Raw genomic sequence first — 13,940 nt, forward strand, 5'->3', positions numbered from 1 at the left:
TTGGCACTAATGACCATTTTTGCTAACTTTACCCGCTGTCCATGTCTGAATGTTTTCAGATGGATTTAGATTAGACAAACATGGAAGATCCTTCTTCTGGAAGATGTCCTTTGTCACATAGGATGTGAAAATCCGACCCAACTGCAAAAACCATCTGGAAATAAGTAAATAAATTCTTATATTTAGGGTATTAACCCTTATTTAAGTGTCTCACTTACCACGTCAATTGAGGAACAAATGCACTTATTTTAAGAAAAAAATGGTTTGTTTATATTTCATTTTTTTGCAGTATGACTAAACATCTCTAATATATTTGTAAAAAAGCTGAAACTACGGCTGGGGTTTCATTTTAGAAATAAAACTTGTTTTAACATGTCAGCCAGAGAATTGTGCAGGCTATTTTTTAAAGTGTTTTGGACTATGGTGATGTTGTCAACATGCATGCTGCTTCTAGTACTCTCCTTCTGTTAGATTCTGTGTACCATAGTGCTTTGCGCTTCTTAACTAACTCCTATTCCCGTACTCATCATTGTACGCTGTATGAACTGGTAGGCTGGCCGTCACTAAGTCTACGTAGACAACTTCATTTGTATATTTTTCTATACAAGGCCATGTTGGGTAAACTGCCGGCAAATTTATGTAATCTCCTCAAGCTAAATTCCAGCCATTTTCATCTCCGTTCCACCAGGTGGCGCTCTTACCAGGTTCCAATGGTTTTTACTGAGCTGGGGAAGAAATCCTTCTCTTACTTTGCTCCATGGTCCTGGAATAATTTGCAAAACTTGCTCCATTTAAATGATCTAGTCCCATTGAATGAATTTAAGGCCATGTTAAAATGTCATGTAATTCAAAAATGTAACTGCCCTATGTGACCTGTCTTTTCCTCTACGTGAGATTTTGTCTATGCTGTATTTCTGTTTGTATTTTATCTGGTGTGCTGTCTTGGCCAGGTCTTTCTCGAAAAAGAGATTTAAATCTCAAGGGACTTCCTGGTTAAATAAAGGTTAAATAAAATAAATATGGGTTTTATATTTTATGTTCTTTGACAATCATACGAGTTTTGTAAGTTTCTGTTGAGAGCATGATATAATTTGCTTTTTGTACTTACAAGCTCTTGGTGCCATGCTCTGACCATGCTGACCATGATGTAATTTGTTGTTGTTTTTCGGCTGTCCATGAGCCCTGGGTTGGTTCGGGGGGTGCCCGTTCCATATTTTTGTTTCTGTATTCATGCGCTCCAGGCGTGAGAGGGAGCGATCACTTTTCCTGATTGGGTGAAAGATTTTCCTTTGAAGTTTGGCATAAATGGCGAGTGGCGGTTGCCACTGGCAGAGTCTGTTGGGTTTCGTACGAACGCCTAGCTGCACAGGTTGCTGCCCTGCTGGGGTCGACTGGCTCACCCCAATGCTTTTCTGTCATTCAAATACAAACAATTGTATTTCCAATTTATAGTTTGGGAGTTGAACTTGCTTTAATTCAAAGATGTCATTTCAGGCGGAATTTGCTTAATGGATTAATGGATTAAGAGTGGTAATTTCTTGATAAACTGACCACACATAGATAAAGTTTAGAGGTGTACTTCCTCACTTAAAACTTAATGTATGAAAACAACATTTGTACACTCTCCATCAGCTGCTGCTGTCAGAGCTAAGCACTACAGCTGTATATAAAAAAAAAAAAACGTCCCTCAACAAGCTCAAGGGAAGCTAGAAAGTCTTGGATCTGTATGAAAATATCCAGATAAATGTGTTGGAAACACCAGCCAGGCTTTCAGAAACCCCAGGCTGCTGAGTGGCATTAGGAAAGGGTGCTAACAGAGCTTTAACATGCTCAGGCCATCAGACCACAGACCCCTATGTGGAGCACTTCTAGAACGATATAGAAATAAGCATAAATTTCTTTAATCAACTGTATTCACTCTTAATTTGAGAGGGAGGTACTCGGAGTAGAGCCGCTGCTCCTCCACGTCGAGAGGAGCCAGTTGAGGTAGATCGGGCATCTGGTTAGGATGCCTCATGGACACCTCCTTGGTGAGGTGTTCCGGGCACGTCCCACCGGGGGGAGGCCCCGGGGAAGACCCAGGACACGCTGGAGAGACTGGCCTGGGAACGCCTTGGGGTTCCTCCTGAGGGGCTAGAAGAAGTGGCTGGGGAGAGGGAAGTCTGCCTCCCTTCTTAAGCTGCTGCCCCCGCGACCCGACCCCGGATAAGCAGAGGAAGATGGATGGATGGATGGATGGATGGATGGATGGATGGATGGATGGATGGTTTCTTCTAGTATTTTCAAAAATAGATTAATATTCTCTTTCTATTTCTGTACTAAAATCTATTTGACATGGTTTCATGTAAAATTTTAATTGTGCCGGTGAAGATTCTCAGTCTCACTGGTTCCAAAAAAAGTTATAAAACAATCCTCTGGACTTTGTTTCCAAGTTTGAAGATTTTTCTCTTCTCTGTAATTCAATTCAAAATGTCAGAAATAGCCTTGAGTTCCAGGCTTTTTGTTTTTGTTTGTTGGTCCACTCTATAAGGCCTGTAACTCAACGCTATTTCTGACATTTTGAATTGAATTACAGAGAAGAGAAACATCTTCAAACTTGGAAACAAAGTCCAGTGGATTGTTTTATAACTTTTTTTGAAAAATTTGAATTTGCATTTTGGTTTTCAACAAATTCTCCTTATTCTAGATAATCAACCATAACTGCCTGAGATAAATCCTGCTCTGTGTGATCTAGGTCTATAAATTCAGCTTACTGAAATAATGAAGGGTCCTGATTCAGTGAAACACACCTGCAGGTTGGAGAACAGGGGAGACACTCCACCTGAGGGGGGCAGCAGTGCGCACATTGTGGCCCACATTGAAGCTAACAGAAGAAGAAGAAGCAACAGTCCTCCTCATCTCGTCTTCCGGTGAAGGTTCAGTCTTTTCGGAGAAGATGGCGGACACAGAAGGTGAGTGTGCGGCACGCGGGTCACATTTTAGTCATTTCTCATCAAATAATGATAAACTTTAAACTTCCTCTCGTCATTTGGAGGAATTTCTCTCTAGAAAATGATCTAAATATATAATCTGGGTTATTTTATCGCAGCCATTAAGCTGCTAGTCTAAAGTGTAGCTCAGATTATTTGTTATTTTAAAGCTATTCTGCAAAAAAACATGCTTAGATCCAAACTTTACGCATTTAGGTAAGTGACTTAGGGTAAACATTTTATTTTTTAATGGTGGAGCACCAGGCGCGTGAACTATGCCTGCGTGGAGTGGGGAAACACGTGGTGAGAATCGGACCTGTGATCCACCGGATCCCACTCACCAAATCAACCAGTGAAATGATGATTACAGGAAAACTAAAAACGAAGCGCTGTCATGGCTGAAAAGTTTGTTCAGATTTTAACCCGCATCACTGTAGAACAGCTTTAATATAGACATAGTTGAACCGATCTGTGTCTAATCTATTTTATTCTATTCTATGCCGGTGGATCAGCCAGTCTGTCAGTAATCGACGTTAAGCTTCTCTTTATTTGGCGGATTTTAAACCTCAGTGGCCTGCTAGCTGCAGAGCTAGCTGCTGCGCGGGGCAACACGTGCTGTTTTCAGCACGTGGTCCTTCAGTGGGAACGCATGAAGAAGAATGTGTGGCCCCTCCTCCCCTACTCTGCAGCTAAACCTGCAGAGTGTCCATATCAGGAATCCCCAAAGTCTGTCCTCTATGGCTGCAGGTATTAGAGGTTTCCTTGCTCCAGCACAGCTGATTTTAATTGAAAGCCGATTAACAGGCTTTTGATCTACTGCAATCATTATAATCAGCTGTGCTACAGCAGAGAAACCTCTAAAACCTGCAGGACAGCGGCCCTTGAAGACAAAGTTTGGGGATGCCTGTTTTAGAGGTTTCTTTGCTTCAGCACATCTGATTTCCATTGATAGCTGATTATCAGGCTTCTGCTGAACTACATTAATCAGAATCAGCTGTGCTGAAGCTCAGAAACCTCTAAAACCTGCAGGACAGCGGCCCTCCAGGACCGCCTTGGGGATGCCTGAATTTGATGGAAGAATCTGGATGAATACTGAGGAGGTAGCAGCCATATGCATCAGGTGTGTCGGACCAAGAGTGAATCTAAAAGCTGCAGGATGCCAACCCTCAGGAACTGGAATTGCCAACACAACCAAGTGTTGAAGTTTATTTCAGAGGCTCTGACCTTAGCTCCCAGATTTGCTCCTTAACCAGAGGAAACCCAGGGTTTCAGCGGGTCATTTTAAATTATGGCCTTAATTGGCATTAAAATTTATTAAACGTGTTTATTGTGGCATTTAAAATGCTTTATTAAAAATGTTAGACATATTAGACATATTATATCACGGTATATTTGCATGGAACTGCTGCCGGCGGATCGCAAAGCTGTATGTTCAGAAAAGAAGCTTGAGTCTGAGAAAGAGAGCAAATTTCAACTAAAGTGGTTGGAAAACGAGGATGCAGCCTGACGGCGGCATTAAAATAATTTCTAAGAGCATTAAAAAGCATTAAATTTGAGTTATTTATTCCTGTATAAACCCAGTTTATAGAAATGGATGAACCGTTTAACCTGAACCACAAGCAAATATGTAGAAACCGAAGAGACCAACAGTCTCTGATCTTCAGCTCCACGTTTTGCCGATCAGTCTGCAGCCATTATTTCTACATGGAGCTAATGTTAAAGAGTTACTTTGATCCAACCATGTTTTCCTTCTGTGGTTTCAGCATCCGTAAAGAAGAAGAAGAAGTCGAAGAGAATCAGCGAAGGAGTAGTCGGGGTTTGTGGAAACTTGACCTGAAGCTTTACGGTGTGCCGACTTTCTTCTCTGGATGTTTAACCGTTTGCTTCTGCTTCTCAGGAGATCCAACAGAGCGGAGACTTCTTCATCAAGCCAGAGTCGACGGCGGCTTCTCTAGAGACGTCACAGTGGCCCCTGCTGTTAAAGGTCAGAGGCCACAGAGTGGGGGGGTGTTTGGGGGTTAGAACCAGCAGGATGATGTGAAATGATGAAGCAGTTTATCCATTCGCTGAGTGCCGCCGTCCTGTTGCAGTCCTTGCCTCTGCTTCCGTTCTGGGGGCGGGGCCTCTCCACCGGGGTGCTGGCGGTATCATGGCGTTCTGCCAGACGACCGCCAGAAGCCCCACGGGGGGTGTGACTCAACCAGGCTGCGGCCAAGACGACTTTCTGCTCTGATCACATTGAATCGGTTGAAGGGTCAGATCAGGGCCTCCAGTGGGGGGCAGCTGTAGGCGGTTCTGCTCCCGTCGGCTGCAGATCAGGAAATCAGACGGCTCATTTAATCAATTAGAATCGGATAGAAAGCAGAAAGGTTCAGTTTCACAGGTTGGGGTTGGTTAATGTTTGGGAGCCGTTTCCTGTCTGTTCCAAATATGGTTAAAACGTCTGATCTGTTTCCTGCAGAACTTCCATAAGTTGAACATTCGAACGGCCCATTACACACCGATACCATGCGGGAGCAACCCCCTGAAGAGGGACATCACCAACTACGTCAAGTAAGTCGGTGCCGACTCGCCGCCTGTGCCTGGTCACGAGTGGTTCTGATCGGCTGGTTTCTGGTCCCATCAGGTCCGGCTTCATTAACCTGGACAAACCGGCCAACCCGTCGTCTCATGAGGTGGTGGCGTGGATCCGAAGGATTCTACGGGTGGAGAAGACGGGTCACAGTGGGACGTTGGACCCCAAGGTCACCGGCTGTCTGATCGTCTGCATAGACCGCGCCACACGGCTGGTCAAGTCCCAGCAGAGCGCTGGTGGGTTCTCCTCAATGACTGAATCTGACTGGTGGCGGGCGCCAGAAATGCCCCATCTGTAAGCCTGTGTTCAGACGGGGATGGGAACAGCATGAAGAGTCACGCCTTCTCTGCTCTGGGTTGCAGGTAAAGAGTACGTGGGAATCGTTCGGCTGCACAACGCCATCGAGAATGAGCACACTCTGGCCCGGGTAGGTTCTTCTGGGTGCTACAATCTGCTGCAGATTTCTGCCCCACAGCGGTGAAACATCTGATGTTCTCCTGATGTCTGCAGGCCATGGAGACGCTGACCGGAGCGCTGTTCCAGCGGCCGCCGCTGATCGCTGCCGTCAAACGCCAGCTGAGGGTCCGGACCATCTATGAGAGCAAGCTGATAGAATATGATCCAGAGAGGAGGCTTGGTGAGGAACCACTTGGTCTTTCTGCATTTAGAGAAGGTTCTCATCAGCAGCTCTGTCAGGCTGAGATTGGAGCCGTTTTTACTCCCACTCCACCCTGAACCTTATCCATTTATCGGCTGTAAAAAAGGAAGATTTGTTTATCTGATGTCGTCTGTAGTTCAGGGAAGGGACCAATAAGTTTTCATCAATCTAGTTTCGTCCAAATCGACTTATTTGATTCAATTTTTTTCATCAGAACGCTGATCCAAAGTTTTTAATGGTACTTTAGGTTTTTTAATGTGAACCTTTTTGGTCTTGGAACACAACTAGTTCTGCCTGAGGTCCAATCAGTCCCTTTCCAGTTAGAACCAGGGTCGGCTGCAGTGGCTCAGACTCCATCCTCATTTTATTTATTTACAGGCATCTTCTGGGTCAGCTGTGAGGCTGGGACCTACATCCGGACCCTGTGTGTCCACCTGGGCCTGCTGCTAGGTGTGGGAGGTCAGATGCAGGAGCTCCGCAGAGTTCGCTCCGGAGTCCTGGGAGAGAAGGTGAGAAGGACTTCCTGTTTCCAGGTCCAAAGCGTTGAGTCCAGCTCTGCTGTTCAGTGCCGAGTTGTTAATTAGACTTTGGAAGAGCAGAAAGCAGCGGAGACGCGATGGTCAGAGATTCCTGACCTTTGAGCCTCAGTGCTGCTAACAAACGACCCGTCTGTGCTTTCAGGACAACATGGTGACAATGCACGATGTTCTAGATGCCCAGTGGCAGTTTGATCACAATAAAGATGAGACGTATCTGAGGAGAGTCATCTTCCCCCTAGAAAAGCTGCTGGTGTCGTACAAGCGGCTAGTGATGAAGGACAGCGCGGTGAGTCTTCCTCAGGACGGTAGATGCGCGTCGCTCTGCTGCTGCCTCAGAGGTTCTAACCTTTTCATCCGTCTGCAGGTGAACGCCATCTGCTACGGCGCAAAGATCATGCTTCCTGGGGTCCTCCGCTACGAAGACGGCATTGAGGTCAACCAGGACATCGTCGTCATAACGACCAAGGGCGAGGCCATCTGCACAGGTGAGGGTTGGTCCCAGCGGGCCGAGGAGTGGAGGCCACATGATGAGTTGAATAGATGCAGCAGCTTTCGAGCAGTGGTGACCTGCTATCTATCACCCTTACCTGATGGCGTTCATCAGGACGTCTAACCTGACGGACAGATCGGCCAATCAGACTGAAGCTCCTCCTCTTTTCTCACAGCCGTAGCTCTGATGACGACCGCTGTCATTTCTACATGCGATCACGGCGTCGTTGCAAAGATCAAGAGGGTCATCATGGAGAGGGACACGTATCCTCGCAAGTGGGGCCTGGGTCCTAAGGTACGGCTGGAGCTCCAGGTTGTTCTGTTTTCAGTCTGTTTGTGCTGTGGTCTGATGGATTACGTTTTCTTTGAATCAGGCGAGCCAGAAGAAGATGATGATCCAGAAGGGGCTCCTGGACAAGCATGGGAAACCCAACGGCAGCACGCCACAGGACTGGAAGGAGCAGTACGTGGACTACAGGTAGGCGTAATGCTGGCGAGCCCCGGTTCTCTGCAGAGAGTTATCCCAGTCTGAGCTGACGTGCTCTTTCAGGGAGTCACTCTGCTAAAGCAACGCTCTGCTGGGCGTCTGCGCTCAGCAATCAGCTGAGGGTTCAGCCCAGCAGAGAACAGATGGTTCTACGGACGGCTCTGACCGTCTCTAAACACGTCTAACCTAAATGTTTTTCTCTTTGCAGCGTTTCTGGAGCCGCAGCCTCAGGCGACGCTTCAGCGAAGGTAATGCTCCTCTTTTCAGGAACATTGTTTTTGATTCCATTCTCCTGATCAGAGAAAATTTTAATCGAGAAAGTTTGTTTAACTTAACGCATGTCCAGCCATCAGTACGCTTTAATATAACACTGGTTAAACTTTTACCGATATAGATGTGTTATAAATCCTTACAGTTTAGATTATCCATTAAAAGAACACAGCAAGCACCAAAGAAAAATTAATAAAGATATAGCAGCATGTTTAATAAAGCTTTGACTTCCTCCCTTTGAAGCGATCCTGAAGTTGTATTATAAATCCAATCCTTATTGATATTCCATTTGTCCGTTAGCGTCCACGGATTAAAAGTAATCCATAAAATCTAATGCTAAAATGGGTAAAATTGTTAAAAAAGCAATAAGCACAATTTGGAATAATTTGTCATATTTTGGAGACGCTGACTCCGGAAGTACGTCCCTTATCTCTAGGACCGTTACACCTAGAAGTCTGGAATGTTCTGCAGTTGTTGACATGATGCAGAATAATTGTAAAACAACAACATGCCTGTCAAACATATCCTTCTTACTGCTATATAAAAAAAAACTGAGTCATGTTTGAACTGATGCAGTTTAGCCTGTGTTTTAGTCGCACTATTTTCATTTATATTTTTAGAAACAAATTAGCTTTCAAATTATGTATCATGTGTTTAATTTGGGCTTAAAGTTCCTCAGTTATTTGCTTTTCTACATGTTTATGCAAAAAGGTGAAGATTATTTAAGACAAGGTGGATATTAAGAGGATTAACTGGGAATTTCTGCATGAGCTGATTTAATGCCTGGTAAAATAGCGACCATGTTTGGATCATTGATCGTTTGTCCCTTTGATCTCCAGAGGAAGAGGGAGGCAGCGGAGAGTGACGGAGAAACGGCCCAGCCCAGCACGCCGTCTGCAGACGAAATCAAGAAGGAGAAGAAGAAGAAAAAAAAGGAGAAGAAAGCCAAACTGGAGGAGGCGGAGGCGGAAAAAACGGAGGAGGAGCCGGACACGCCGGTCAGTCCCACATCGCATCACTTCTCCCTCCTGGAAACGCTGCAGATGGTTGATTGTGAGCTTTGTCTTCCAGGTGGTTGAAAAGCCCAAGAAGAAGAAAAAGAAACAGAAGGAGGGCGACCCGTCAGAGTGACCCCCGCCTCATCCGCTGAGCGTCAGCACACGGTGCTAACGGACTGAAACTTATGTCCAGGACGGACCGCCGGCTTCAACATTTGACCACAGTTTCTAACCGGTAGGAAACAGGAAGTCCCATCGCCGCCTTTGGTGGAGCAGCCGTCTCTGGGTTCACTCTGTTGCCTCCGTCCCCTCAGACCAGATACCTGGAGGACAGCACCCCTGGCCATGAGCAGGGGGGCGGGGCTTATTGAGGAAGATGAAAGAACATCTTTGTGTATAAAACTGATCAATTTATTTCAATCTGTAAATATTTTACTTTTTTATTTTGAAATAAAAAATGTGTTCTGTATTTTTCTTCTGTCTGACCCGCCTGGTTCTGCAGAACCTGATGTCTGTTTGTCCCTCTGGACCTTTTAGTGCTTTACTGAATACTTCAAAAACCTTTAAATCTCCAAGTTTTCTGCTTAAATCAGCAAAGCGACAGATCAAAGATAAATCTTGATGTAGAAAAAAAAACAAAGTAGCTGCTGAAATGGTTCCTTCCCCTAACTTTGATTTGGCTGCCAGAAAACTGCTCTGCCTCAAATCTTTTGCAACAGGATAATTAAGTTTTTTTTTTTTTTTTGTGTGAACACAACAGGCCGTCCTCAGCTGCTCATGGTCTGAATTCAGTGAAGCCCTTTGACTCCTTGCTTTTTGTTGATTCCTACAGTAGAACATTATCATAGAGGTGCTGGTTATCAGGCAACCTGAACAGATGAAACCAGTTTAAAATGTTTTGTAAAATTTACAATCGAAATGCCTCTCGAGATGTGTCCTCTTCAGACTAAAATGTGACAACCTCGTTTTCTAAACCTAAAATCAAGGAAACGGAGTTTCCTCTGTATCTGTTGCCATAGTAACATCCTCCCAGAGCTAACCTGGTCAGCAGCAGGTTTCCAACAGTAAACTCCGTCAGATTTTTGTCAGCTGTGTGCATAATATATATACATATATCATTCACTAGGTTAGACACATTAGGTCTTAAAAACAAACATTTCATGTCCGTTTGAGGATCCTATTAAAGAATGATCAGCACTTTTTCACAGAGAATTAAATATTAATAGGGAGAGGATTCTACAACTCAGTAACAGGATGGATTACTGGTTTTTGGTTTGTTCAATATGTGGGAGATGCAGATCTTTTTAGTTATATTTTCAGTACATGAACTGCTGAAATTATTTTCAGGTTACACATACAGGTGCTGGTCATAAAATTAGAATATCATGAAAAAGTGGATTGATTTCAGTAATTCCATTTAAAAAGTGAAACTTGTATATTATATTCATACATTACATACAAACTCATATATTTCAGATGTTTGTTTTGTTTAATTTTGATGATTACAAATGACAACAAATGAAAATCTCAAATTCATCATATCAGAAAATTAGAATATTGTGAAAAGGTTCAAAATTGATGGCCCCTGGTGCCACACTCTAATCAGCTAATTAACTCAAACCACCTGCAAAAGCCTTTAAATGGTCTTTCAGTCTAGTTCTATAGGCTACACAATCATGGGGAAGACTGCTGACTTGACAGTTGTCCAAAAGACGACCATCGACACCTTGCACAAGGAGGGCAAGACACAAAAGGTCATCGCTAAAGAGGCTGGCTGTTCACAGAGCTCAGTGTCCAAGCACATTAATAGAGAGGCGAAGGGAAGGAAAAGATGTGGTCGAAAAAAGTGTAAAAGCAAGAGAGATAACCGCACCCTGGAGAGGATTGTGAAACAAAACCCATTCAAAAATGTGGGGGAGATTCACAAAGAGTGGACTGCAGCTGGAGTGAGTGCTTCAAGAACCACCACACACAGACGTATGAAAGACATGGGTTTCTGCTGTCGCATTCCTTGTGTCAAGCCACTCTTAAACCACAGACAGCGTCAGAAGCGTCTTGCCTGGGCTAAAGAGAAACAGGACTGGACTGCTGGTGAGTGGTCCAAAGTCATGTTCTCTGATGAAAGTAAATTTTGCATTTCCTTTGGAAATCAAGGTCCCAGAGTCTGGAGGAAAAGAAGAGAGGCACTTCATCCACGTTGCTTGAAGTCCAGTGTAAAGTTTCCACAGTCAGTGATGGTTTGGGGTGCCATGTCATCTGCTGGTGTTGGTCCATTGTGTTTTCTGAGGTCCAGGGTCAACGCAGCCACATACCAGGAAGTTTTAGAGCACTTCATGCTTCCTGCAGCTGACCAACTTTTTGGAGATGCAGATTTCATTTTCCAACAGGACTTGGCACCTGCACACAGTGCCAAAGCTACCAGTACCTGGTTGAAGGACCATGGTATCCCTGTTCTTAATTGGCCAGCAAACTCTCCTGACCTTAACCCCATAGAAAATCTATGGGGTATTGTGAAGAAGAAGATGCAATACACCAGACCCAACAATTCAGAAGAGCTAAAAGCCACTATTAGAGCAACCTGGGCTATCATAACACCTGAGCAGTGCCACAGACTGATCGACTCCATGCCACGCCGCATTGCTGCAGTAATACAGGCCAAAGGAGGCCCAACTAAATACTGAGTGCTGTACATGCTCATACTTTTCATGTTCATACTTTTCAGTTGGCCAACATTTCTATAAATCCTTTGTTTTTATTGGTCTTCAGTAATATTCTAATTTTCTGATATGATGAATTTGAGATTTTCATTTGTTGTCATTTGTAATCATCAAAATTAAACAAAATAAACATCTGAAATATATGAGTTTGTATGTAATGTATGAATATAATATACAAGTTTCACTTTTTAAATGGAATTACTGAAATCAATCTACTTTTTCATGATATTCTAATTTTATGACCAGCACCTGTAGATTTAATTCCGCAGGGGAAAAGGAATTTAAGGTTAGGATTCACTCAACCTAATGAGTAAACTGCCACAATCTAATGCCTTTCTATGGGCCTGATAGCCTCTAATAACGGACATTTTTTCGGCAAGCAGCCACTTAACTGTGCAAAATAAGACAGAATCAATATGAGGAGAAACCCATGAGACAATCCACAGGTTCTATATATTTGAACCTGTTAAGTCTACCTTTTTTAGCCTGCTGAAAAAAGATTTCACCTGAACAGATACATTGATCTCAGGGGTGGACTTAGGAAATTTTTCACCCTAGGCAAAGACAGGCAGGGGGCCCTCTGAATGGAGAAGACAACATATAAAACAGACCCATTACAGGTGCTGGTCATAAAATTAGAATATCATGAAAAAGTAGATTGATTTCAGTAATTCCATTTAAAAAGTGAAACTTGTATATTATATTCATACATTACATACAAACTCATATATTTCAGATGTTTATTTTGTTTAATTTTGATGATTACAAATGACAACAAATGAAAATCTCAAATTCATCATATCAGAAAATTAGAATATTGTGAAAAGGTTCAAAATTGATGGCCTCTGGTGCCACACTCTAATCAGCTAATTAACTCAAACCACCTGTAAAAGCCTTTAAATGATCTTTCAGTCTAGTTCTATAGGCTACACAATCATGGGGAAGACTGCTGACTTGACAGTTGTCCAAAAGACGACCATCGACACCTTGCACAAGGAGGGCAAGACACAAAAGGTCATCGCTAAAGAGGCTGGCTGTTCACAGAGCTCAGTGTCCAAGCACATTAATAGAGAGGCGAAGGGAAGGAAAAGATGTGGTCGAAAAAAGTGTACAAGCAAGAGAGATAACCGCACCCTGGAGAGGATTGTGAAACAAAACCCATTCAAAAATGTGGGGGAGATTCACAAAGAGTGGACTGCAGCTGGAGTGAGTGCTTCAAGAACCACCACACACAGACGTATGAAAGACATGGGTTTCTGCTGTCGCATTCCTTGTGTCAAGCCACTCTTGAACCACAGACAGCGTCAGAAGCGTCTTGCCTGGGCTAAAGAGAAACAGGACTGGACTGCTGGTGAGTGGTCCAAAGTCATGTTCTCTGATGAAAGTAAATTTTGCATTTCCTTTGGAAATCAAGGTCCCAGAGTCTGGAGGAAAAGAAGAGAGGCACTTCATCCACGTTGCTTGAAGTCCAGTGTAAAGTTTCCACAGTCAGTGATGGTTTGGGGTGCCATGTCATCTGCTGGTGTTGGTCCATTGTGTTTTCTGAGGTCCAGGGTCAACGCAGCCACATACCAGGAAGTTTTAGAGCACTTCATGCTTCCTGCAGCTGACCAACTTTTTGGAGATGCAGATTTCATTTTCCAACAGGACTTGGCACCTGCACACAGTGCCAAAGCTACCAGTACCTGGTTGAAGGACCATGGTATCCCTGTTCTTAATTGGCCAGCAAACTCTCCTGACCTTAACCCCATAGAAAATCTATGGGGTATTGTGAAGAAGAAGATGCAATACACCAGACCCAACAATTCAGAAGAGCTAAAAGCCACTATTAGAGCAACCTGGGCTATCATAACACCTGAGCAGTGCCACAGACTGATCGACTCCATGCCACGCCGCATTGCTGCAGTAATACAGGCCAAAGGAGGCCCAACTAAATACTGAGTGCTGTACATGCTCATACTTTTCATGTTCATACTTTTCAGTTGGCCAACATTTCTATAAATCCTTTGTTTTTATTGGTCTTCAGTAATATTCTAATTTTCTGATATGATGAATTTGAGATTTTCATTTGTTGTCATTTGTAATCATCAAAATTAAACAAAATAAACATCTGAAATATATGAGTTTGTATGTAATGTATGAATATAATATACAAGTTTCACTTTTTAAATGGAATTACTGAAATCAATCTACTTTTTCATGATATTCTAATTTTATGACCAGCACCTGTATATAGAG

General features: G+C 43.6%; 1 protein-coding gene and 1 non-coding gene across 2 annotated transcripts; both read left to right on the forward strand.

The window, feature by feature from the left end:
* Window positions 1–2,849: 2,849 nt before the first annotated feature.
* dkc1 (dyskeratosis congenita 1, dyskerin) lies at window positions 2,850–9,204 on the forward strand. Its single transcript, XM_038300906.1, has 15 exons — window positions 2,850–2,951; window positions 4,733–4,785; window positions 4,867–4,953; window positions 5,431–5,522; window positions 5,596–5,780; window positions 5,907–5,971; window positions 6,055–6,181; window positions 6,581–6,711; window positions 6,884–7,027; window positions 7,106–7,226; window positions 7,407–7,525; window positions 7,605–7,708; window positions 7,926–7,965; window positions 8,827–8,985; window positions 9,059–9,204. The coding sequence occupies exons 1-15, from the start codon at window positions 2,936–2,938 to the stop codon at window positions 9,116–9,118; spliced, it is 1,503 nt and encodes a 500-aa protein (XP_038156834.1). The 5' UTR covers window positions 2,850–2,935; the 3' UTR covers window positions 9,119–9,204.
* LOC119793687 lies at window positions 7,261–7,337 on the forward strand. The gene has a single exon (XR_005282118.1). It is a non-coding gene; the product is annotated as a small nucleolar RNA SNORD83 (small nucleolar RNA).
* Window positions 9,205–13,940: the final 4,736 nt, after the last annotated feature.

The sequence above is a fragment of the Cyprinodon tularosa genome, unplaced genomic scaffold (assembly GCF_016077235.1).
Source record: "Cyprinodon tularosa strain WSP-4 unplaced genomic scaffold, ASM1607723v1 ctg459, whole genome shotgun sequence".
Classification (NCBI taxonomy): domain Eukaryota; kingdom Metazoa; phylum Chordata; class Actinopteri; order Cyprinodontiformes; family Cyprinodontidae; genus Cyprinodon; species Cyprinodon tularosa.